Below are 27,981 nucleotides of genomic sequence, written 5' to 3'. Positions count from 1 at the left end.
CGGAGACATTTTAAGTCAAGAAGGAAAAACTTGGATCATTTTGTGAGAACTCGCATACATGTAATGTGGTGAGGGCGTTGTGGAATAACGCAAATAGGCCTATACAAACTGGTAGGAAAATGATGGCCGGTGGAGCAGTTGAACAAAACGGGATATTCTTGAATCCTCTTCATCACAATCAACAGCCCTACATGGAGTCAGATCCCCCCGACTCTCGTAAACGACCACTAACTCCGACGGAGGAGGACTGTTGTACCAAGCGCACAAACACGGGAGGTAAGACATTGCACACCCACCGGAGGCTACATTGTATTCCGCGTGATCAAGCAGTAACTAATGTTTTAGTTACTGCTTGATCACAGACGCTCTTATCCAAAGTAACGTGCAATATCAATTAGGGTTAAGTGCCTTGCTCAAGGGCACATCGACATATTTTCACCTAGTTGGCTTGGGGATTTGAACCAGCGACATTTCCGTTACTGGCCCAGCGCTCTTAACCGCTAGGCTACCAGTCGCAAACATTGGGATCCTATAAATACATGGTATGACATCTGATTGACATAGTAGAAAATAGTTGCCATAGATCAGCAGTTTCTAAGGCCCTCAGTAAATGTAACACGTCATCAGCCCATTACATTTGACAGAGAACTTATCTATGGCAACTATTTTCTAGTATGTCAATCAGATGTCATACCATGTATTTATAGGATCCCAATGTTTGAATGCATAAGATTATACAACTTTTGTAGCCTATGTTTCACAAGCATGCTCTGACTTAAGTTTCAAAGCACATTGCATCAATGTATATAAATACTTATTGTAGCCTAGCTATTGGTCTCACTGCTTACATAATTACATAAAATACAGTGACCCATTTGGCACCTGTCAAGTTTGATCCCAGTCACACCTTCATGTTGCACATCTGGAGATTCGTTATGCCGTTTTCCATTGGGTGGAACATTTATGTTGCAGACTCATGGGACCTCAGAAACATAGTAAATGAGATGGTCACTGATAGTTCACTTCAGAAAATACCACTAAGGAAAATCATTGAAATGTTTTTCTTTAGAAATGTGATCTGTGAACATCCATAATTTAAAACTGTCACAATTGACTATCAGAGAACAACAACTTCTAATACATTATGTACCTGTCATAGCCATTTACTTAGAAAGCCACGGTTTGTTTCTGCAGAAATAGTCTCAATAAAACTAACACAATTTACCAACCACTCCATAGCACACAATGAAATCTTTACACCCCAGAGCACCCAATGTAATTCACTTATCGGCTACACGCTAAAATAGGTTACCTACGTAGTTGTAAACTGGTAGACAACCACATAGAGGATGGAAAAACAAACGGAACTGATCGACAACAATTCAAACACACTTTTGTGTTTTCTTGTGAAATCACAAAATTATGTGATTGCAGCATGTTGATACAGCATTTAAAGCATTAATTTGAATCTTTGTTCAGGGGTAAAACAAATAGCAAACCCGAAATAGATAGCCTGCAATGTGTTGCTCACACGTTTGCAATATGACTCATCTAAAACGCTAGTGACATTTCAGTAATATCATTGAGGATGGTGCTGTTGGTGATGGCAAAAACATTACTCCTTGTTTAGGCAAGCCTCCCCCCAATTTTCAATTTTTTTATAATAAATGTATGAGGTAGCCTATAGAAAGGGTTATTCTAGACCAGCACACAGGGACCACTTATTCCATTAGTTAGAATAATATGGTAATAGTACAGTATGTCTGCGGAGAATAGGCTATTTACTTTTTACCAGGTGGTGTAGCCTACCAATTGGCTGTGTCTATCTTTGGATGTTACTGTGTAAGGCACCAATAATGTAATATCTAACAACAAATAATGTCAATCTGTAAAAATAAAATGTAATTGCGGGATTAAGTTGAATTAGAATTGATAAAATATATTTTCTACCACGAGATAATTAGACTATCTGTGATTTTCTTCACTGCAATAATTTCAAACACAAAATGTCCACATTGCATTTTTCCATTATCCATAGAACAGTCAGAATGTATATCGAGTTTTAAGGTTGATGTGATCTTGGTTGTATTATAATTGTATTATCATCAGATTTCATGTCATTTAGGCTATTTAATAGATAGATGATGATACATATACGTAATACGTTTTTTTCTTGATGATTCTCAGCCATCTTGGTCATTACATTACACATTGTGTCTGATATTTATCACATCATTCCTGTTGATCATAAACATGACTGCCAGTTACCATAAAAAAGGAGTAAGCTGCTGGAGGTTTCACTGCTGTGTGCTTATTGTGCATTTAGGATTGCTAGAGAATTACTGCCCAACTCGAGGAGGAGGAGGTAGCCTATTTCTTTTTCCTTTAAAAAAAATCAGCAACACCCCTCTCCTCAAAACTAACATTTTTCATTCATTGCTCATGCTAATTTAGCCTGTAATTACCCATGTCCTGGATTAGGTATGATATGGTAATGTTGCTAATGGAAAGGTTGGCAGAGGAATGTGAGCTGGGTTCTTGGGGGGGGGAGAAGGACACAGGTGCCCTTGCAGAGCAATGTGACGTGAGCGGACTATGAATTTGCCAGGTGGCAGAGGGGGGAGCCTACAGAGAGACAATGCTTATGTAGCCACACCAGTGAGTCCTGGTGACACAATTAATGGTTTATTGGTATAATTTACTGGAAAACGGTCGGAAAGATGTTTATCTGCCTCAGTTATTACCCCAGTTTGCTCTATGATTTAAAGACATTGGAAATGTATCTAGAAAATGAACAAAGCGGCAAGACAAATGGTACTAGTATTTCTAGAGGTTCCCTGGAAATGACTACTGAGCAGAGCCAACCCCCCCACCCACACAGGATACTGCTCTCTATAGTCTATACGATTTATAGACGTAGTGATTGGCTTCGTCGCCCTCCTCCCCCCACCTACACCATTCTGCGGCACTGCCATTTGCAGTGGTTGATGACCCCCCCTCCCGCTCAAACATGGCCGTCTGAGGGAAGAGGGGTGGGATAGATTGGAGAGGGGTGGTACGGAGCACACACTCAGATCACTCCTCTCCTCCTCCACCATCATCCACTCACTGCATCCACACACCTTTTCAATCATCACTCAAGGTAACCCCACGCTCTCTTCCATGAAACGCACAAACCAACCCCACTACCTGTTTCACTTTTGTAATTTTCAACGGAAAAAGAAATTGAATGGGCCGCTACGCTTTATAGTGCTGCGTCAAAAGAGGCGGACTGGGGGAGAAAATCTAATTTTTTGGGGACAGGCATTGGGGGGTGGGGGCATGACGTGCTGGTGGAGGAGGCTGCCCATTGGCCAGACGAGTTGTCAGTCGTCCACGCTGCTGCAGACGGACGGGCCACTCGATGAATATGGATGAGAGCAGTGAAAAGGGTGATGCGGCAGGGAAGACCCCCCCCTTCAAACCGGTGCAGGCTTGAACAATGCGTGGCGTCTTTCACTGAAAACACTGAGAGCCTGCATTAGCATTTTCTTAGACAATTGAGGCTCTGACCAGCTGCAGGCATGACTTGGATGTTGCGGTGAAATCTTTTTTTTAACCCACTGATGTATTAGACCTCGGTGAAAAAGGTTGACTGGCCGCATTCCTCAACGCCACCATTTCACCTATGACTAGCCTAACGTTAAGGTACCCTTAAGAGATTGTACCCCGGCATTGATGGCGATCTGACAGAGGATTTTACCAGCAGATCTCAGAATGGGTAAGAGCCAAACTGGTTTTGTTATGACTTGTTGAATTCATTTATCACACTCAACTCTTTTATATTTGATTACCTGAAATCTCATCTGCTCATTATTGCCCGTTTTGTTCCATCGTCCTTGCTGCCTGTCAGCGGCAGGTTGGTCCATTGACATGCAGAGTGGGTATTTGGAGGGGTAGTGGGGGGGTGGGGGCCCACCCCCGTTGAGTGACTTCACTAAACACGTTTGGCTCGTTGTCTGTCTCCAAGCTGTCCCCCCAGTATTAGATGCATGGGTTTGAACTCAACACCCTCGACTGGCTTAACGTTAGCTCCCCAACATGCCCCATACTGCTCCCATTCCCCTGGCGGATTGCAGCAACAGATTGCCATGTTTACTCTACCACATGACACCATTGAAACCTGTTACTGTGATTTTTCAGACACTAGGATGGAATTAATTATTGACTAATGACAAAACGCTGCTGTGAGGGCAATGGAGGGAATCTCAATGGTATGCTCTCCCATGCTGGTTTCACCCTGGTTTTAAGACACATAGAAACGGGGACTTGTACACTCCTGCCAACACAGGTCTAATAGAGGGCATTTCCACTGTTCCATTCCTATTGTTCAGTTTGCCCTGTGTGGAGAGATGTAGTAACATTTGTCCCCCGACTGACAGTAGAAAAGAGCCTGTAGCTCCATGAAGACAATGTCAATGTCTGAGCAATGGTCTTTACTTTTTCATCAAGGTCATCTATCATTATGTTTCTCTGAAAGGGGAAGATGAGCAGAGTAGAAAGCAGAAATCCAAGCAGAAAAGGGCCTTGGCTAATGATATGGTTTGTGTCAAGAGTGTAATGCCGTCATAATGGTTTCTCTCTGATTGATAAAGGAATGACAGATGTTCTCAGAAAGGCTAAATCATAAATCAGTGTGATTTACAATATAGATGTGTTGACGGACTAGACATGTTGAATGTAAATGTTGGTTCTAGTAGTTTTAGTAGTGTGTCCGAGGTAACAGAATGAAATCTAATTGACTTTGGATTTGAGAAATCAACATGTCATGACTGTATTGAGAGACCCAAATGGAACACGAGGGGCATTTTAAAAGAATCAGTAGAGAGCTGACACGTAGAGGGACTGTGAAATCCCTAGATGTCACAGTGCCACGTTCGTTATGATCAGGATCTAATGATCCCATTTTGGAGGCAAACAGAAGGTCAGTCTTAGAACAGTGACATTGATGTGTGCAGAGCTCTATCCATCCATCTTCCCTGGACAAGCCTGCAGATCCATCCCCCTGCATGAAGCTATACAACGACGACACAGGCAAACACGCATCTTGGTGTTGGCACCCAAAATCACCCCTAAAACTAACAACAATGTTGTGATATCGTCATTATATTGTTGTGCTGGTCTGTATTGGAAACACGTTTGTATGCATATATGAACAGTTCTTTGAACGTGCCTTCTTGACAGAGTGACGTCACCCTTGTTGCTGGTTGAGGCATTGAAGAGGTCCCAAAGTGACGTCATTAATTGAAAAACGTATGTTAAAAATAATAGATGATATCTGAAAAAACATATTAGATCATTTTTGGGTCATACAAGCACAGATATGTGAAGAATGATGTAGGCTACAAATATCTAATTGATTTCAGGGGTGATATTGGGTACTTATTGTGCACACAGGTTCATACATAGGTCACATGTCGGTCTCCCCTGTTGATTACTTATGTCCGGAACAGCACAACCAGGTGTTGGTTGGTACAGAGATGGAAGAGGATGTGAGTCATCCCAGTTGCTCATTTATTCTGGTTAATATAGACCTACAGTCAATGAACAAAACAGACCAGACCCAGCTGCTATCACATTGGTGTCTATGGGAGATTTACCCCTTAAGCAGACCGGTACTGTGACCATTTTTTTCAATTGTAAACTGCCTGAGTGGGACATCTTCATTTATACACCATCTTTGGGTTGGTATTCACAGTAATTGGCACTGTGTCCAATCCCAACATTAGGTTGATTGCTCTTGTTTGAATTTAGCCTACCCAATCTGGATTTGTTTGGATTGAAACACACTGCTAGTGCTCACCTGGGTGATGGTTACAATAAGTCTTTTTGATTTGCCATTACGTCTATAGAGGGGAACATTCTGAATTAAAAGGTTGAAGAACAAAAGGTTTGGTCGGTCAATTCTTTGAGCTGACACGATATCAGTTTCTGACTGATACAAGACAGTGTTGTAAGCCACTGAACCCCCTTTTAAATGGGAAGATATTGAGTTTGTCTTCTTGGAAGTATCAAGTTTGATCAAATCTGAGGGATTTCAGTCCCTTAAGCTTGCATCCCTAACATTCGTTACTCAGGATCACTGGGTTGGATTTCATGCACTGCAAGCATATGATCTAAGTGTTTTGACATAGTCCTCTGTGAGTAAAATTCATAGTAATGTTATTACATTCTATAATTTTCACATTATTCTGATGTTCTTTATGTTCTCCTTTGTCTCTTGGATTGATAACATTATGTAGGATTTGGCTTGAATTGGACCGCAAATTGGATATCTTGTCCGAAGATTCTGATAAAGGATACTAAAACTCCTTGAAAACAGTTCAAATTAGACCTCTGCAAACTGGAAAGGAGGTCAGCATTTACTCAACAGGAAATCTGGGACAGAATACAGAACGTGTCACCAAACTCTGATGAAATGTGAGACTAGAGGATACAAAAGAATCACACTCCGAAATGAAAACCCTCTCTAGATTCCTACCTACCAAAGCCAGTCTGAAAAGAAGATATGTGGCTAGCTACCTATTCAAGTGTATGCATCTGACATGTACATGTTCCTATTGTGAATGATTGAATGAACCCAGAAGCGATACATTGTGAATGTGAATTGTAGTCTACTCCGTGCTGCAGGCGTGTATCGGCTGAGGTGAATGGGTTACTTTCAGTATGGTGTATATAATGTGTGTAGACTAGAGCCTCTTTACTAGCTCTGACCTCCTGTCTGTTTGTCTCTGTCCCTACAGAGGAGGGTGAGTACTTCCTGAAGGTGCTGATCCCCAGCTATGCAGCCGGCTCTATAATTGGCAAGGGTGGCCAGACCATCGTACAGCTGCAGAAAGAGACGGGCGCCACCATCAAGCTGTCCAAATCCAAAGACTTCTACCCAGGTAAGTGGACCTCACTTTGTCCAAATGTAAAGGCTTTAGGGCTGACCCCATTTAGTTGACTGGCCGATTGTTTGGTCGATAGGCTGTTGGTAGACTGAGATTTCTTAAGTCGAACAGTCAGTCGCAAATCTTTGTTCTTTTCATGGTGCACAAGACACCTGTCTGAATCGCACCTGTCTCAGTGGACTAATCCATTGTGGAGGCTGTGGGGATGGCACAGTCCATCACTGTAAGACGTGCTACTGAAATTATATGGCTATATTATGTAAGAACAATGGTGCAACACTAAGAAAAATAATAAAATTGTATAACATGCGCTTTCTCCGCGTTGCGGTCTGTGGTTCTTAAACATCAGTCTGCTGTTGAATTGGCACCTTTTCCTCGACCATGTTGCTATGTGCCTAATAGCAAAGTTATCCAGTATATTGGTGTTGAGAACAATGCGGCGGAAGCACCAGCGGAGTCAGGAGATGAGGAAACAGCCCTTGACTTAATTGTCTAAGAAAATTAAGGAGAGAGGAAACCCCATCTTAATTAGGTCTATAATCAATAGCCTCACTGTTGAATGTGCCTGACTATAAATCATCCATATTTTTCTACAGAAATAAGACAGATTCTGCTTCTGTTGCCTATTTGAGTGTTTGTTTAATAGCGTACTGATTCTGTGAGCTCCAAGCCTCATTCAACCACAACATGTCGGATAAAGCAATTTCACAAATTTGTCTGTTTTTAATCTTTGCTATGCTGTAATAAAGGGTTTACACTTTTTTTTGTTAGAACAGCCTCTCGCTCCTATACCCTCCTTATTGTTATTATTACAATTGTTATCATCATTATAATAATTAGTAATGTCATTATCATTAGTAGGCTTAGTATAACCACCATGGAGCTGTAGGCCTGAGAGCACATCCTGTTTAGCTGTCTAAATACCGTAACTTCCTTATATATATATAAAACTATATACCGGTACACACACACACATACATATATACACATATATATAGGCTACTGTATCAACCAATCATTAATTAGTTCATGTCATCACACAGCATATGAGTCATTCATGATTTGAAATGCAATCAAGCATTTTAGTTTTAAAATGAAATAACAAAGGGAGCATTGAATAATTAGCCTAAACTATAAATAAACCGTTCCACGTTGGCAATTGCATTCACAAATGCATGGGACTGTTTTTAGTCTTGCTGTAATAAGGTCTTTACAAAAAAGGTAAGCTTATAATGTATTTAGTGTTGTTTACACTGTTCCAAATAGTCTGAAAAAAATAATATTGTAATCTAACAGCACCTGTTTGGCACACATAATATGCACGCAGAACTTGCTCCCTACCTTCATTTTTCTTGATCTCTAGTAGTTTCCACAACTAAGTCAAATGTCCCCCACACAACTTCCTGAGCAACCAGTAAAACATTCCTCTGTTTTGAGTTTCATTTTCACGTCCTCTGCATCCATTTTGCGGTCATGTGCTACGTAATTTTATTTTATCTTTATTGATGTGATTATGATATGCTATAGGTCAGGCCCCATTGGTCACGTGTATGTGATGCATACATGTGTCAAGTAAAGAGAGAAAGGGTTGAGGGATTAGGGAATGTTTTTCCTAAACAAAGTAAGGATTTCGGTAGCAGAACTTTTCAGTCAGAAATGGCTGTAATTATGTTGCAGCTTCAGCATCACGGACAGCGAGATAAACACTTCATGTTCTGTGGTGGTTGCTGCAGCTGGGAGGAGAGAGAGACAACACTATACACACTGTTGATGTTCTGTGGTGGTCGCTGCAGCAGGAGGAGAGCGAGACAACACTATACACACTGTTGATGTTCTGGTGGTCGCTGCAACAGGAGGAGAGCGAGACAACACTATACACACTGTTGGTGTTCTGTGGTGGTCACTGCAACAGGAGGAGAGAGAGACAACACTATACACACTGTTGATGTTCTGTGGTGGTCGCTGCAGCAGGGAGGAGAGAGAGACAACACTATACACACTGTTGATGTTCTGTGGTGGTCGCTGCAGCAGGAGGAGAGCGGGACAACACTATACACACTGTTGATGTTCTGGTGGTCGCTGCAACAGGAGGAGAGCGAGACAACACTATACACACTGTTGGTGTTCTGTGGTGGTCACTGCAACAGGAGGAGAGAGAGACAACACTATACACACTGTTGATGTTCTGTGGTGGTCGCTGCAGCAGGGAGGAGAGAGAGACAACACTATACACACTGTTGATGTTCTGTGGTGGTCGCTGCAGCAGGGAGGAGAGAGACAACACTATACACACTGTTGATGTTCTGTGGTGGTCGCTGCAGCAGGGAGAGAGAGACAACACTATACACACTGTTGATGTTCTGTGGTGGTCGCTGCAGCAGGAGGAGAGCGAGACAACACTATACACACTGTTGATGTTCTGTGGTGGTCGCTGCAGCAGGAGGAGAGATAGAACACTATACACACTGTTGATGTTCTGTGGTGGTCGCTGCAGCAGGGAGGAGAGAGAGAACACTATACACACTGTTGATGTTCTGGTGGTCGCTGCAACAGGAGGAGAGAGAGACAACACTATACACACTGTTGGTGTTCTGTGGTGGTCGCTGCAGCAGGAGGAGAGACAACACTATACACACTGTTGATGTTCTGTGGTGGTCGCTGCAGCAGGAGGAGAGCGAGACAACACTATACACACTGTTGATGTTCTGTGGTGGTCTCTGCAGCAGGAGGAGAGCGAGACAACACTATACACACTGTTGATGTTCTGTGGTGGTCGCTGCAGCAGGGAGGAGAGCGAGACAACTGGTGCTAGTCACACAGTCACTCGCTGTCTGAACCTGACCCAGCGCAATCTATTCATTTGCGGTCGGATCCCTTTAGAGTCATAAGTGTGTCTAAATGATTTCATCAAACAGTGAGCTTAAAGCATCAGACAAGCTCAGTGCGTATAGTTTATTTTATTAAAATACACTGGGTCTTTTATATGGGAAAAATACATGTTTTAACATTTTGAACAATATATTGGTCGAAAGACAACTCTCGGTAGAGCCACAATTTTTGTTGTTTTTGGGGACAGCCCTAAAAGGCTTACACACAAGTAAGAGCACCAAACCCATGGCACTCTCTGAATCCAAGTTCAGTAGAAGACTGTTTTTCATTGGTTATGCTGCAGTTTGAATTCGAACTGGGGAACCCAACCAGTTTGATGTAACCTTCCAAATGCACAGTATTTGTGCCCAGACAAAAGACCCATGCAGATGATACAGCTGCTATTGACACAGGAGTATCATTTAAAGATGCAAGCAATTTCTCTTTCAGTTTGGCTGCGCTCTTAGCAGGGAGCTGATCCCATTTCTGTGTAAAGTCTGTATTCCCCAGAAGTACTATCATTCTTCATTCTGCTACAATGTAAAGACCACATTTAATCAATTTCCCTCTTAGCTGCCTGGCTGCCATTTTACTCCAAGATGGAGGGAGCACATTGTCTAATGTCAAGGACATGTAAGGTACACTGAAAGCACTAGTCACCCAATAGGGCCTTGTTAAAAAACATGTCAACATGGGAAAAAAATGCTCATGTTTTCCCCAATGACCCCACACTGATGGAGGTCACTGCACTCTCTGCTTGGTGCTGAAGCATCTTGTCCTCGGAAGAGAAATGCCCGAGCCACAGAAAAGTATCTGCGTTTGTCCTTCATGGCTAAGGAAGCTTCAACCTGCTGAAAAATAACAGGTGTTCAGCGGCTCACTTTTGATTAAGTCCAGATCTCTTTTGTTATAACTAATTGAACCAAATGATGTTATTTATTTTGTACTGATCGCCTATTTTCAACACATAGGCAATGGACTGTGGAATTGTTAAACTGAACGCATTTCTGTACCATACAAATGCATAAATGGAAAGGAATTAATGTACTGGCTTTTGTTCCTTTTTACAATATATGGCTTTTAGTCAATTCTGTGATTGCCTCAAGCAACCAATTATAGATGAGCTACATGTAGAAAATAAGGATTAAACTTCCTGCAGAAAACAAAAGGGCAATATGGCTCAAATATGGCCTATTTTCTGCTAAACGGAAGGTGTGATTTACTGCACCTTGACTAAACATTGGCAAAGATGAATGAATCTTGTCAAAGAATAGAAGTACCAAAAAATACATTTTTTGGGTATCCATTTCTTAGACAATCTCCTGTCCCTTGCCCTCCCCACTTCTGCAATATCTGAAAAACTGGATTCATCGATGGGAACCATGACACGCTGAAAATGAGCTCTAGTTATGGCTTACTGTTGCATATAATGTATCAGCACTACTTTCTTTGTCTACCTAGAAAACACACATTGAAGCAGTTGTGCTTTTGTATCCTCCTCCTCTCTCTGGGTGGTGGATGGGTTGTTGGGGCACCACCTGCTCTGCCCCTCCCCCTCCTCATTATTGCGATGAGTGAGGAGTTCAGGGAGATGGTACTGGCAGCGATTTGATTGGGTGCTGCTAGGGCCCCCCAAAGTAAATTAAACTACTACACCATCTCACACAATGGGCCAGAATTTCTCTTCCAGAAACTTCAATATACGAGGCATTTGCACCTGTACAAAGTTTACACCTGTTATTTGCCTAAGGAATTAAAAGACAACAAAGCTAATCAATTGAACATAATTTTGACAACATTTTTTGTTACCGCAAGTCTATAACCTTAATTTTTGTTCTACCTTTTGATTTATTCCCTACTGAACTAAGTGTAAACACATCGTAAATTAGGCCACAATATTTGATCTAACGTGTTTTTAATGAAAAGGGTAGGCTATACCATTGCAATGAGTTTACCTTCAATCTCCATTCTGTGTTCAGCTATGAGAGGACTGTGCTGACATGTCATGTTAATACCAATACGCACAGATCACCTCTTAACCTGTAACACTGCAGCTGCCCTGGCTTGCCCTTCCTACAGCACAACAAGGAGACAGACAGAGCTATTTCCCCTAGCAATCCGCTCAATAGTGATAGCCACGGTTAGAACAATCCCAGCAACTCCCGTCTCCCATCTGCCAGTGTAAGACATGAAATCATGAATGGGAGAAGGCCTCGATGGGAATGGGATCTGTACGACTAGGCCCTGCTGTGGCGGCCTGAGATAGATGACTGGAGATAGTGAAGGGTGTGGATGATGCATGATTGTGTGTGAGGGGAGGGGACAAGAGGGGAGGCCCAGAAATAACCTTTTACAATCTCTCGCTCGCTCTGAAAGTGACCCTGCCCCAGCTGTACTCAAGATGCTCTCTCACTACGCCAAGTTTCCTCCTCCCCTCTCTCCCGAGACGGTTTTTTTTCATAGCATTTGTTCTTAAAAGTTTGATCCAGATTAGATGGCATTGTGCTGTCTCTACAGAGTTTTGTTTGCATAGTAAAGAATAGCCCCAGACCCCTTTTTGTGATCCGATCGCATCCTTACTGATACCTTACATGACAAAATTACCCTTCACCCGTATGTAAACAACATACTGTACACCACAGCTGCAAAGGAAGCTGAGAGTCCCTGGTAAGGGTGCAAAGATCTTACAACCAAAAATCCAGACTCCCTGCTTTGTGCAGCTTGCCATCAGCCCAGCTAGCATATAAAGTTACACACTGTGCTGCATGAACAGATAAATTGATATGATGTAATATACCATAGGAATATGGTGCTGATGTTTTCGATTAGCTGAAAAACAGACTGACCTCACCCTGAAAAACTACACCAAGTCAGTCCATTTTGTCCATAATAAAAAGCAGGTTACAAAATTAAGTAACCTCATTGAAATGCTTTGAAGACAGCCTTTTAGTGTTCAGAGTGAAATAAAGATGGTTGTTACCACTTTATAGCCCTCTGCAGTTAAATATCTGCAGGGTAAGGCTTTGGACTGATGCAACTGGACTACAGATTCAAGCTCCTTCATTTTGCCTCAGGAACTGCTGCCCTGTGTGCCAGAATTCCCTCTAAGATTAAACACACTGTTATTAAAATTTGTATTACACACATCGGAACCTGAACCATGCTCCCAGAGAACCTCAATCCCACCCAAATTGCCTGGAAAGAAACAATTGTAGTTCTTAATCAGTCTCAGTCTTGAATGCATGACAGCACTTTGAGGCACAGGTATACATAAACGCACAATAGCTCCATACGGACTATACTCTGTCCATACTACATAACATAACTAATGAAAGCCAATAACGTTGAATGTCTTTGCTCTGGACTCTAAAATGGGAACAGTGGCGACCAGTCAGGGTTCGGAGTTGGATTGAGTTCGAGTGAGATCCTGGACCGTCCCCAGACTTTGTGGGCTGTGTGTTTTGATAACTCTTGATGGATATTTCCTGAATGTCAACAGGTGCTTCTAGGGGCAGATGTGTATCACCCAATCCTGTAAGGGGAGATGGAATCACATTAAAAGGAAAGGAACACAAAAGCCCTGGCTGGCTTGAGTGGAGCAGTGTCGCCCACAAAACTAACAGACCAGTCTCAATCAGCAGGTCTTCCTTATAGGAGGGTACTCCCCTGAGTTAAAAGGTTTGGATGACTCTTAGTTGTCACTAGCATTGAAGAAACGTTTCACTTATTGGATTGTTGGATTTGATCAGATTACTGTCATTTCACAATTTGATAAATTCATTTGTATTTGTGTTTTGATAGACATAACACAATATTGTAAGGCTGGTGGTGTGAGATTGAATGAATAATGTGGGTATAGAAGTATTTAAATGTGCAAAGGAATGAAAGAAAGAGAGCAAGGGGAGTAAGAGAGAGAAAGATAAACAGTCAAAGGAAGAGAAGATGCAGGCTGTAGAAAGGACATGCGATTGCATCACCTGTTCCTATGGCGCAGCTCCTTAACCATGGCAACAGAATTCCGGTAGGGCCGACAAAGGGGTGTAGAAAGATGCCTCAACGAGGGAGAGATGTGTGGAGTCTATGGAGGAGGTAGGGGGGCGAGGACAGGCCCAGAATTTCAGGGCCCTGGAAGAGTTACATCATCTAGGAGGAATCCTTTGTCCCCCCAGTAGTTTGTTACCCGAGCTTCTCATTCAGCTGCTCTGTTTTTGAGCTCCTATATGGGGGGGGGGGGGGTATTATTGGATAGGTTGGCTGTTAGCACCACTGTGTAAAGAAACTTATCAAAACTCAAGCATTTTTTTTCTGCAAATAGTCACTGCATAAGTAGCTATTCAGTTATAAATGGGGTTGCTTTGCAACAATACTTTTTGTCAAATAGATCCTTGGCAAAAACATGTTTCATCCAAGAAATCCTGTTTGTTAAATTGAAGAAGGAAGCCTCTTGTAAGTGATATGCTACAACCACAGCAGACGCTGACCCCAAGGCATAATAATCTACGTTCCCACAAGACTGTGATGCCGTAGTAAGGGAAAACTTAGTCAGTTGCACAACTGAATGCATTCAACCCAAATGCGTCTTCCACATTTAGCCCAACCCCTCTGAATCTGAGAGGTGTGGTGGCTGCCTTAATCGACGTCCACTGCACCCGGGGAGCAGTTGCTGTTGGGGATTAACTGCCTTGCTCAAGGCAAAGGTGTTAGCTTTGCTGTCTGAACACCAGCGATTAAACAGAGACTCTTTGTCCCTAGAAAACTCAACAAGCGTACGGTGAGATGTTTTCTTGTGGTTCCTGAAGCGCTGCCTATAAGCTCCAGGCACCAATTCATAAGCAATTCATCTGTCTCTCTATCTTTTTGCTGCATTTCTAAACGGGCCAGCCTCACCTTCAGCCTAGCGGTCCCGTCTGAACGATCCGAAGCATAAGATAAAGGGTCAAATCGGGGCAATGTAAAGGGGGTACGAGCAAGCCCTTCCGCCGCCCTATCCTCCGACTTGGCATCGGAAGGTCTACACATCTCCTCTCCTGAAGCCTCCCTCTCATCATCTTTCAATGAGAGAATTCTTTTTCTCACTAATCACTCCCTGACTAGCACAAAAAGCTCAGCCTTTTGGGCTTTCTCAGGGACGAAGAGGCCATAATGGTCAGCTACAGCGAAAAGGTCTACTTTCCGCAACCTCACCAAACAATCAATAGAGGGCGCTTCAAAAAACTTGGAGATGGCTGAGGCAGCCATCTTGTACAATGCAGTCTACTGAACACACTAACTAAACAAGTCATCCAAATTCACAACCTACCATCACACCTCAATCAATCACAGAGAGCAGCAGGGTCCGATGGGTTTAATGGAATCCCGGATGAGACCCCGTTATATTACGCCTCTATGAAGAGGGAACGCAACACCCTGCTACAACTCAACTCTCCGTGAAGTGAAAGAGGTATGGACTGTAGGTGCGAGTAAGGATGACAAAAGGCAGAGAATTTACCGTTTACTAGGAATGTATTCCTTCACACGGTAATATGGGGAAAAGGGGCTGGACGGAACCAAAACAAAGTAATTATTAAAGCCCCTTCTCCTATCTGCCTACCCACTACTTACCTGATTTAGCATCACCTGGTGCCCTAACCAAAATACAGCGGCTGGTCCGCCCAGGTCTTACCTAATGTGTCTAGACGGTGAATATACTACGGGTATATGTATGCCCGCGGGCCTCTTGCCTAAGCACTCCCTAGGTGCCTTCCCCCCTGGGAACAAATGAAACAGAATAACATACAATTTCAACAATCAAAACAGTGCGTCCTATAACATATAACAGACATAACCAATCAGCTCCCTCAGCAACAACTAACATAGTATATACCCAATCGCTTTCTGAGAAACAACCAACACTATATAACCCTCAGCTATCAGCCTCCTCTCTCAGCAATCATCTCAGGATATACAATCAATCTCTCTGCAATGACCTCCCAGCAATGATCTCTCTCCTGAACAGAACACTGGCTTTTATATAGCTTCAGAAGAAATGGGTAATTGGTGACAGCTGCGTCCTGCCGAGTGGGCGGGGTCAGCTCTCCAATTAGCCATGGAGTCGACCAATCAGCTGCTTGGGGAGAATTCAGGAAGCCATCTCCTGAAAACACACTCAAATACAAACTACAACACTGAAACTGGGGAACGTAACAGGCCCAACGCTCTTAACCGCTAGGCTAGAAACTACCAACCCTTAAAAAAAGACTATAGTATACTATAGTTATATACTATAGTTTTCACTGTAGTGTTTTTACAGACTTTACTGTATTTACTGTAGTTTTGTGGACATGACTGTAGTACCCTGTAGTATTTACAGCTTACTAAAGTATAAATACTGTTGTAAGAAAAAAATTGTACTATATACTAGTAATTACTCTAGTGTTTTTGCAGACAATAGTATACTTAAACAATAAGGCCCTAGGAGGTGTGGTATATGGTCAATATACCACGGCTAAAGGCTGTTCTTATACGCTATGCGGAAGTGCCTGGATACAGACCTTAGCCGTGGTATATTGGCCATATACCACAAACCCCCGAGGTGCTATTATAAACTGGTTACCAACATAATTACAACAGTAAACAAGTAATTTGTCATCATAACTGTGGTATATTTAAGCAATAAGGCCTGAGGGGATGTGGTATATGGCCAATATACAATGGCTAAGGGCTGTTCTTTGGCACGACGCAACGCAGAGTAATAATGTCATATTTATTGTAGTGTTTTTGCCGACTGTCATATACGGTAGTATTTACTCTAGGGTTTTTGTGACGTTACTATAGTGCTTTTTAAAAATATATTATATTTGACATAGCAATGAGGGCTTTGTCTTTGAGGAAACCACATTTTCCATAAACTGTAGGTTGGTAAGACTGGAGTCAGATCGGACAGTTTAGAGCTTTTACTCTTTTCTATAACCTGTAGGGAACACAATATATGGTCTATACTTGGCATGTCAGTTTCTCACTTATGGGTGGCACAAATTGGGATATATGGGAGGAGAATGGGCAGGGTATATGCAAATAAGGTGTTTACTGTAATGTTTTTGTGGTCTGTTGTATACTGTAGTATTTACAGTAGCATTCTACAGTATACTATAACATTCTATAGAAAGTGTTAGTAAGCATTTCCTTGGATGATTTATACCATGCGTATCCCATACATACGACTAATAAAACTAGGAAAAAAATAAAAGAATACACATTATTGAGGTATACTACAGTGTGTAGTATAGTATTCTACAGTATACTAGAGTTTACTATAGAATGATTTAGTACTGTAGTATACTATAGTAAACTGTAGTATTTAGTCATGTGGGTAGTACTGATACACTGTGATGTTTCTTTTTTGTTCTATCCCCACAGGAACCACAGAGCGGGTGTGTCTGATACAGGGTACGGTCGAAGCTCTAAATGGTGTCCACAGCTTCATCGCGGAGAAAGTCCGCGAGATGCCCCAGAGCGCCCAGAAAACAGAGCCAGTCAGCATACTGCAACCACAGACCACTGTCAACCCCGATCGCGTCAAACAGGTGAGAGACAGGTCCATTACAGTCAGCCAACCCTGACATGGAACCCAAACCGGCTGCGCACGCGAGACATTGTGCATACATTTATTTTCTCCCCCCACACCAAACACGATCACGACACGCAGGTTCAAATATCAAAACAAACTCTGAACCAATTACATTCGTTTGTGGACAGGTCGAAAAGCATTAAACATTTATGGCAATTTAGCTAGCTAGCTTGCACTTGCTAGCTAATTTGTCCTATTTAGCTAGCTTGCTGAACTGACTTCTATTTTAGACCTTGGCAACGCAGACGCTCGTTGACGCGTGCGAGCAGTGTGTGCGCGAGCAATAATCTAGATTTCAAAATGTATTTTGCAATGCTCGCGCACGCGACACGAGTGGTGTAGTCAGGGTATGACCGACCACCATACTTAACATAACCATAGCATGGACAATGACCTATCAGATATAGAACACGACCGATCAAAGCATGTTACCTCCCTACCTACGATGATCTGTCTGACATGTCAATAGTGTAGACATGCAGAGTCATAAGGGCACGTGGTAAGCACATGGCAAGAACACAGTCACACTTTGTCTCACAGGGGCATCTGCCCCACAACCTGAGCCCTGGCAGGGTCAGGAAAATGTGAGAGCATGGGGTTATTTTTACCGGCCGCCTGCCCGCTAGGTCCTCAACAGTGCCACAGAGCTGGATGGCAGCTGCAGCCTTAACCCCTGGGATTAACACATCGCTGAGTAAAGCAGAGGGCTGGGATAGTAGAATGACTCAGTGAGCGATATCTTTCTCTCGTTCTCTCTCTCTCTTTCCTACTTTTCAATCTCTCTTTCTGCTTCTCTCCCTCCCTCCCTCCTTCCTCCTTCTCTCTGGCTCCCACTATTCCTTTGCAGGCTAAGTTAATAGTGCCCAACAGCACGGCTGGGCTGATCATCGGTAAGGGCGGGGCCACAGTCAAGGCGGTGATGGAGCAGTCGGGTGCCTGGGTCCAGCTGTCCCAGAAGCCTGAAGGCATCAACCTGCAGGAGCGCGTGGTCACGATCAGCGGGGAGCCCGAGCAGAACCGTAAAGCCGTGGAGATCATTGTGCAGAAGATCCAGGAGGACCCTCAGAGCAGCAGCTGCCTCAACATCAGCTACTCCAACATCTCAGGCCCCGTGGCCAACTCCAACCCCACCGGTTCCCCCTACGCCAACTCGGCTGAGGTCCTTCCCAACGCCGCTGCGGCTGCTGCCACTGCCTCCAGCCTTCTAGGCCAGGCCGGCCTGGCAGGAATGGGCGGCTTCCCGGGAACCATGTCCAGCTTCTCTGGCAATGACCTGCTGGCCATCACCTCGGCCCTCAACACACTGGCCAGCTATGGCTACAACACCAACACCCTGGGCCTGGGCCTCAACCCCGCCGCTGCCTCCGGGGTCCTGGCCGCCGTGGCTGCTAGTGCTAACCCAGCTGCTGCTGCTGCCGCTAACCTCCTGGCCTCCTATGCCAGCGATGCCTCTGGCTCCGGCCATCCTGCTGTTGGCCTGGGGGGCTTCTCCCTGGGCTCGCTGGCCGCCGCCACGGGGGCCTCCAACGGCTACCTGAATGCCTCGTCCCCACTGATGGCTTCCTCCCTGCTGGCCGCAGAGAAGCTGGGAGAAGGGGCCAAGGACGTGGTGGAGATTGCTGTGCCCGAGAATCTGGTGGGCGCCATCCTGGGGAAAGGCGGGAAAACGCTGGTTGAGTACCAGGAGCTGACGGGAGCTCGCATCCAGATCTCCAAAAAGGGAGAGTTCATACCTGGCACGCGGAACCGTAAAGTTACCATAACAGGGTCACCTGCGGCAACGCAAGCCGCCCAGTATCTGATCAGCCAGAGGATCACGTATGAGCAGGGTGTGCGTGCCACCAACCCACAGAAGGTGGGCTAAATGGGGGAAAAAGGATGTAATAAAGGAAAGATGGAGACAGAGAAAAGAAAGGGAATCAAGGGTCACGGAGAGGGGAAAAACGTCCAAATATCCATTCAATATTTCAGTATTAAAAAGAGAAGGTGACAAAGAAGGAGGTGAGGCAGAGAGAAAACCGGGATACGTGTGTGTGATATGTGATTGTGTTTTTAGGACTGAGGTTGTGATGTTTTTTAAAAGTGGTGTCGAGTCCTTTTGATGACGAGTAAAGCTGAACTGGTCCACTGCCAAGCAGCAGAGTCAGGGGTGAGTCCACACGATTTCACCCCCTTCAAAAACCTCACAGCTGGGTTTGTTTTGGATTTCGTTCTCTTCCGATTTTCTTTTCTTTGGCTGTGTTGATTTTTCAGCTTCAGTTGTAGATCTCCGCTCCCGGTGAGTTGAGGTTCCGGACAGGCTTAAAGAGCAGAGATAGCGTTTTGCTCATGCCTTTTTGCTTTGATGTTAACCTCGCTCCATGTGAACAAAGCAAAAGGCCTTGTTTACATGAGAGAGGTAAAATGACGAGCACCAGAGGTCATCCAATACCATTTGGCAACCATTTTAATCTAAATTCTTAATGGATATCAGAATATTAATGACATGCCACTGTATGGTTCATATCAAAATTTAGGTTTTTACAATTCGGTTGTTATCCTTTTTATTTTCCTCAATTATTTATTGAAATATGGTCTCATTCAAACACATATAGATAATTTAAACCTGTGAATTCGGGTTGATATGAATGTAAAGACATTATTATTGTTATTTTGTTATTAACGAGGATCAAATTTTGAGTTGCAGTGACAGATATGTATAGTTTTCACCCAGAACTACACAGGACTAGTGTAGATCAGGGGTCAAATGTTCAATGTGAGAGGATAGAGACACGCAGGAATGTACACATACACAGGAACAGACACACATTCATACATGTTTACCGCCACCCACATACACACCACTTTTGGTGCTACGAAAACATAACTACAGATCTCTAGGCCTATATTAGCTGTATCACCTAAATTGAAAATCCCTTTGGAGATTGCTCTCCCTCTCCTTGATTGTAAGATGCCAAGCATTGTTCACTTATCTGTAGTTTACGGGATCTAGTTCTGCCTTTATGTAAGCAAAGACTGGATTTCATGCTATGTTGAAGGTCAGTCTTAATATTTGACCCCGCTAGTTCTCCTTCAGCTGCCATGGCAAACTGTATCTTGTACCACCGTGGACAGTTTAGATAACGTAGTTACTGATTCAAAATTATTTTTATCCTATTGTCATGAATTAGCCCGGTACTTTGAGTTCGCCAGCCGATATTGCGCCTTGGGACATGCTCCTATGTAGAAATTTGAATACCCCCCATGGGACGGAGCATCATACCCGAGAGGGAAGACAGCACTATACACAGCTTGGTATCTTACATTACCTTTTCAATTGAAGAATCTAACCGGAAGAGTCCCGAAGGGAACAAAGCACTACAAAGCAGTCTTGTTAAGAAAAGCAGTATTGAACGTTGTCTGTGAGCGAGGAAATGATTGCTTTATATCAGAATGGCTGGTAGTCAAGAGAGACACTAATGAGAAAGAAATTGACTCACCATGAAACATTTGGCGTTTTCTGTGAACCATTTTTCTCAACCAGAGTCAATACCAATATGGAGTCAAGCAGTTTATGCAGGTGGTTAGTCCAACCGGTTATCTTGCCTAAAGCAGACATTGACGCTAGCTTACATTGGCAGTAGTGCATAATGCGTTGCCCAAACATTTATCTGACATTCTGTAAGGATAATTGTTTGGCAAAAACACAGGGAGGGTAATTGTCTTCTAGAATATTCTCAAACACAAAGATTAACCTTGCTTGCTTCTGCGCTGCTATCCATTGGTTTTCATCCGAGTACACTGGGTCTCTTATGACTGCACTGTGAGACACAACAAAGACACAACGCAAAGTGTGTCTGTCCCTTCTTGAGCCCTTCTTGAAGTACATATCCAGGATATAGGCCTACAGCTGGTGCACTTACATCGCATGTTCTAGACCAGGGATGGGCCACTCCAGTCCTCGGGGGCTTCTTCCCCATCCCTAGCAAACACAGCTGATAAAACTAATTACATTGTAAACTGAAGATCATGATTAGTTGATTATTGGAGTCAGGTGTGTTAGCTGGGACAGAAGTGTGACACCAATCAGGCCCCAGAGGACTGGAGTTGCCCATTCCTGTTCTAGAGCAAAACCAGCTGAGCAGCGAGATAAGGAACAGTTCCACAAGAACATCCATAATGTGATGTCTTGGAGATATTTTGGTTTACCAATAATATTGCACAACAGAGAGCTGCTACTGGACGTTTTTTCTACTGATCAGTCCAGAGTCATCAGTCAACCATAGTGTCTTTTATTAAGGTCTGTGCTATCCGGGATCCTTGGCATGTCCCTAACCCATTGAAGTTGAAATGAAAAATGGTTAAGGTATGGGTTACGGTAAGGGTTAAGGTTAGGGTAGGGACATTCCAAGGATCCCGGATAGCATTGACCCTTTTATTAACCCAAATGACTCCTATGACATTTATTTTTCTGCATTGCAGTCCCTGTATCCTATTCTGACCCTCTTTTCCATTTCACAAATGTATCCATAGACTTACGTAACCAGAGCTCTGGGATCGGCTTCCAATAATACAGGACCGGGAACGATAGTGTCAGAGAAAGAAACAGTAGCACTCCCTTTTCAGTGAAATGACGAGGCTCCTTCTTGAGAAAGAATTGACCTTTACCCCACCTTACTAACAACTCTATGTTTGAGCGCTCCGCATGGCACCAGCCACGAGCCCCATTACCTTGACTCACTGAATACACGTTTCTCTTTCATTGTATTTCTGACGGGATGTGCTGTGACTTTTAATAGTAGTCAACGGCACACTAGTTACTTGAAATGAAATGGCACTCCAGTTAAAATATCTGTAACTTCTTTCACCTGTGGGGTTCAAAACCTTCATATTTTAGCCCTAACCTCACATTTTAATGCTGATTTAAAATACAAGCACAAATCAAGGTGGATTTAATAATAGAAGCAATGCAACTGCGCTTGGTTTAGAGAGAGACTACTCCAGAGCTGTCTGATCTGTACACTGTACCAACTCCTCTCTCTCCATTCATTACTTTTCCTCCTCTTTCTTTAGACATTTCCCCACCCTACATATGCTATTTTTGGTCTATTTTAAAGTCCTCCTATATAGAGATGACCTTTTCTCTCTCCTCTGCACTGCTCCCCTCTCTCTCCTTCTTTCTGTCTTGTCTACTCATAGGCGCTGACGTCTGGGAGTTGCAGGGAGTGCCGAAGTGATTGATAGGAGTTATGCACTATAGGTCATAAGGGTATGCAAATATTTTCACAGCCCATAGAGTTCACCAGTCAAAAATGCACAGATATCACCTGCCTCCAAACTGTGACAACCCACAAGACCAACCAGCAACATTGGTTCAAACTTCGGTATCAAATTTCCCACTAAAAGAAGAACAAGTAGGATTTAGACAGGCTTACACCGTGATCTATGACCTTCTAGGGGAAGGGAAAGCAAAATAGGAAGGCGCATCTTGGTTGAATGAGAAAATGTCTGTTGGTTGACCAAACAGAGCTTCTATTTCAGCCTCATAACAAAAGAAAGCAGGAGTTTATTAAAAAAAAAGTAAATGAGAGAGAGAGAAAGGTGGGAACTCGTTCGTGACCTCATGCTGAAACAGTGACATCCTTTATGCATATCCTCTTATCTGAAAAATGACTAGAAATTCATTTCTGTGGAATATGTCATGTCAACATGATCTATATGTACTTAATTGTAGCTATTCTAGTTTGTAGTCCAAATGCAGTCCAGCGTCGTCGATACAATGTGAAACTCTATGTTATCTTTGTGTGGATGATGAAGAGTGCCAACTAACCCTGATTAAGATTAGCTTTGCGATTTGTTTGTGCATTACGATGACTCATCATCGACAGGTGGCGTTCATATTTCTGTTATTGATGATTTAGTTTGACCGTAAGAAAAATTTAAAGAATATTGGAAGCAATATAGTAGCATGTTGTCCTGTTTTGTGTTTTTATTATGTCTATTGTATGAACCTTTGAAATTACTAAGATTTTGAATGAATAGGTTTACATGTACTTTTTGTAAGTTATGAAAATGCTGCTATTTGATAAGTAAAATATAAAAAATATTTTAGTTGAAAATATGTCTGGTCTGTTGATAAGAAACATGCTCTAAAAGACAGGGGCGTAAAACGAGGTGTATAGAATACTATACAGTATTGGTAAGATAGTAACAGTAATAATTGTACCTGTGCCAAACTAGACCTCTGCAGCTTCTGAAATTGTAGATGTGCGATCAAATGTTAGATATCAATAACTTGTTTAGAAGTGCTGATCAAGTGCCAATCAAATAATGTTTTTCAGTTAAGAAAAGATAATCGTATACATTACTTCAGAAAACGATGGACAAATAACTATTTTGTGCATTGTTTTATCCCATAGCTACATAGAGTAAGAGATAAAGATTGTGATTTTTATGGATCCATGTTGTTTTACACTCCATGCATCCCCTGTGTGTTCGTTTGACCTGTGGCTTAAGCACTGCTGTTTTTCACAAATGTCTCTATAGGCCAGCATGGACTAAGCATAACATGTTATAAGCATTCATAACATAGTCATTAACAATCAGACAAAATGTGTTTCGTGGAGTTAGGTGTTATCTTTTTGCACGTCTTCTATTGCATGGTATCAAAGTGAAAAATTGAGGGAGAAAACTAAATGGAGAAAAAAAATGAGGTTTTCTCACCACATTCAAAGACATAAAGTTGCATGCAGTCAGTTGTAGAACACTTAAGTTAAAATCACCTCATATTTAAAATGTTTCATGTCGTAAGTTGGGAGGGAGCCCATTATTGTCATGTTGGCCCAAATACAACACATTTCAGATCAAATTCTCATACAGTCCATCTCTTTATATTCTAACAGACCAGGTTTTATTTTCTTAAGGTACCATAAGGAGTATTACAAATGTGAAACAAGCAAACGCGAAAATGTTATTCAGTGTTATTCTTGAGTTTTGCTTTCTAGAATACCAGGCATTTTTTAAATCGGGTTAAACCTCACAAAACCTGTGTAATATTTTTTAAAGATTTTTTGTACCACAGTTTGAATGCCCAAATCTAATCTATGAATGTAATCCCATTTGCTCATTTTTTCAGTTGAATGTTTATCAGTCTTTCAATGTGAATTCAGGGCTGGAATTTCAACTACATGTAGAATTTCAGCTATAGTCAGGTAGGCCATAGTCATAACCCAGATATGTTTTAACAACACTTCCGATTCACTGTCAACATTGTCCTGTTTGTTTGGTGTTGCATAAATGCACTTTACTGATCAATGGGTCATACCTTTTTACAGAATTCCATCTCCTGTTATTGGATGTGAAACAAAGCAAACCATGTTAACGTTCAGCCGTTTTTGTCATTCTTTGCTGTTGCTCTGATATTGTTTGTTGAGGGTTTTTTTCTGATCTTTTTGGGTCTCTGTGTATCAGACTTCTGAAAAGGTGGCACCCGAGTCCACACAATATGGTCTATCCATTTCCTTTTGAAAATATTTGTGTAAATCACAATGAGCGAATCTTCTTTAAAAGAGGGAGAGGGAATTTAGAGTGGAGCTGTTCCATCTTGTCATGTTGCATTCTGCTGCCTTGAAGTCTAGAGGGCGGAAGTATTTTTATGAACAAATTGGCATTGAAAGCACGGTAAACCTCATACAATGTCTCTATGTGGTGTTATCAGAGAGTACATGTTTGTTACGTTACAGAATGCAATCCCAAGGTCTTGCTGATATAATTTTAGATGGGAGACAAATACAGCACCAGCAAAATTCGATTGCCTCGGTCATACCGCTGTCAGTGTTGGTGGATTGGACAACTCAACCCGTAAGAACCCTGTGTAACCTAAAACTACTTTACCACTGCATGCTATGACTTTCTGTCTCCTCCTTCTGCCATGCACTGCTACTAACCCCACCACCCTTCTAACCCCTCCACTACTGAGTGCCAAACTAAGTCAACACCATTCCAAACCTTCAGTTGTTTTAAATATGATGTAGTCTGGACATGCATCTGACCCTCCAGGATCTTCCTAAGGGGGATTCTATCGAACTATCAGACAGGACTAAGCCGGTTAAGGCTGCTTGCCCCCTCTTCTCCTCAACTCTCTCCATCATCTTTTCAGCCTACATGACATTATGATTATGTGTGCCGTTGTGTCTGGCACCTGTCATTGTATTCACCCATTGAATGGAAAATTATTCTGAGCCCATTCCTCTGAATAGTGGGAGAAAGACAGGATTTTTACCAACCAGCCACGACGCCATCTCTTATCTTTGACCCTCCCATGAACTAAGTTGACCTTATCCACCCTTTGCGTGCTCATCTGCGTGTTTGGATTATTTTGACCCCAGATTTATTGCCAAAATTTTCTGAGACTACAACTGTATGAATTTTCATTTGGTTTTAATTGTTTTCTTGTCATCCGGACAATTCTGCAGGGTTGAAGCTAACAAATCTTGTCTGAAAAAAGCATGACAATGCCCTGCACACCTCTTCGGCTCCATTGTAAATATTATTTTGTGTTAGTTTTTCATTTTAAATTTGTAAAAAAAAATGTTTTTCCATCTTAAGAAATGGACTGTCAGCATATGTAATATGTTGTCCTAAACTTAAAAGAGTTGGGTCAATTGGAATGACTCTGGTGTCTATATTGAGACAGAGAAGATACCATTTCAAAGTCCAGGCCTCACTTGTCCTTTGACTGAAGCATTTGCTTCGATGCCTTTACACAGACACAGTCTCAATCTTAAAGATACAAGGGCAATATTGTATTTCCTTTTGCCATGTCAGTGAAGTACGGGTGAGAGCCTTTCATTGAGATATTTGCCAACACAGGTGCCAAATGAAATCGGCACTGAGCCAAAAGCCAGCCAGCCTACACACTGAAGCTGTGGTAGCAATGGGATGGTTCACTTCCCAATCCCATATCCCCCCCAAAACACTTAATTGTTTGACATTTGACTTGACATGTCACTATATTCTATGCTGCCAGTCAATTTCCTGCTTTCCTCAGTGAAACATCTCAGAAGCAGTTCATTTTACAACATTACACTGTTGATCAATGACAACAGCAACTATCAAAAGGGAATGAAAGTGTATTTTTATTATCAGTTTATCTGAGCATCATTCATTAATAGATTTAAGGGTAATGACTATTTAATGTAACTGTAGTATTGTGTTTGTAAAAAAAAAAAAAAAAAACGGTGAGTTGTGTTTGATGACTCGTGGACTACCAGTGAAGTCAGCATTTCAGTGTTAATATATTGAATTGTTTTTTAAAGATTATTTTTGCGACAGCAACAGCAACAAAGAGTCATTATAAATGTTCATTTTAGCATCACTTGTCTTCTGTTCCTTTATTCTCCTCCACCTCTACTCTCTGTCTCATTGGAGTGAAAGGTCTTGAGTTGATTAAAGTGCATGTGATATGCTCACGTAAAAGTTCATTTTCTAAATGGGGTGCTGAATCTTAGCTTATGAGGTAGTCCATTAACAATTAATATGACAATACTCTTCAAATCATGACCGGTTTTATTGTGCATGTTCTGTCTGAGTGCTGTTCTAGTTGTTGTTCAAAGTCTTGAGTAAAAGCCAAAGCGAGCGTCTAAGCTAATTTGTAGTTCTAGTACAGTGGCGTGTGGGCAGAATGTTGTAGTGTTATCTGTTTTGTGAAGCTGTGAAGTTCTTCACAGGCCAGAACCAGTTTGGGAAGTTCAATTAATCTTTCCTTGATTTGTTTTTGCATCCTCTCTTCTTGCCTCCCTCTCAAAACCCATTGGAGAAGGTCAGAAGGGGGACCGGGGACCTTCTCCAAAATAGTTGAGAAGCTCCTGAGTGGGGCAGCGGTCAAAGGCACTGCATCTCAGTGCTAGAGGCATCACTACAGACCCTGGTTTGATTCCAGGCTGTATCACATCCGGCTGTGATTGGGAGTCCCAGAGAGCGGTGCACAATTGGCCCAGGGTCGTCCGGGTTAGGGTTTGGCTGGGGTAGGCCGTCATTGTAAATAAGAATTTGTTTTGAACTGACTTGAGTGGTTAAATAATAGGTTAAATAAAAAATAAAGGAGGTAAGGAGATAGGATACGAAGAGGATTCGCGGAAAGACAATTGTCCCTCCAACATCATTCCTCCTGCACCATGGGACATCCTCCATTAACAATAACTTCTAAAACCAGAGTATAACAGTAATTGATTTATAAAGAGGTTTTCATTACATCTCAAAGTGCTAATTGTTACTGGCGCTTGAAGATTTTATAAGACAACACAGAACAAGGAGGGGTCTCCTTGGTCTACTCGGAAGGCAAATCCTGTATAGGTGCATTTTGAGGTCAGATTTGAAAGAGCCAAGTTCCCTTGAGGTGGACGGCGGGGAGCACATTCCAGATGCGAGGATATGTGGTCTAAAATGGCTAGCTGCTAGCTTTTCTCATAGGTCAACCTGGCACAATAGGCCACTATGCTGAGGATGACCAGCTGAGAACATAATTATATCCGGTAACAGAATAACGAAACAACGGAGCAGTGACCTTACAGAGTAGAGCCACCATCCAATCACATT

The 27,981-nt window shown here is 42.5% G+C and overlaps 1 protein-coding gene and 1 long non-coding RNA gene across 2 annotated transcripts; one reads left to right on the top strand and one right to left on the bottom strand.

Moving 5' to 3' along the window:
• Nucleotides 1-11: 11 nt before the first annotated feature.
• Nucleotides 12-26,761, top strand: LOC115136056 (RNA-binding protein Nova-1-like). Its single transcript, XM_029671427.2, has 4 exons — nucleotides 12-276; nucleotides 6,783-6,926; nucleotides 17,196-17,362; nucleotides 18,254-26,761. Exons 1-4 carry the CDS (start codon nucleotides 120-122, stop codon nucleotides 19,268-19,270), a joined length of 1,485 nt encoding a protein of 494 aa, XP_029527287.1. The 5' UTR covers nucleotides 12-119; the 3' UTR covers nucleotides 19,271-26,761.
• LOC135573787 (uncharacterized) lies at nucleotides 9,685-22,599 on the bottom strand. The gene is made up of 3 exons (XR_010464926.1): nucleotides 22,523-22,599; nucleotides 13,778-14,016; nucleotides 9,685-13,332 (listed from the first exon to the last, which is right to left on the bottom strand). It is a non-coding gene; the product is annotated as an uncharacterized LOC135573787 (long non-coding RNA).
• Nucleotides 26,762-27,981: the final 1,220 nt, after the last annotated feature.

Source organism: Oncorhynchus nerka, linkage group LG10 (genome assembly GCF_034236695.1).
Source record: "Oncorhynchus nerka isolate Pitt River linkage group LG10, Oner_Uvic_2.0, whole genome shotgun sequence".
NCBI lineage: Eukaryota > Metazoa > Chordata > Actinopteri > Salmoniformes > Salmonidae > Oncorhynchus > Oncorhynchus nerka.
This window is presented reverse-complemented; position numbering and strand designations above follow the sequence as displayed.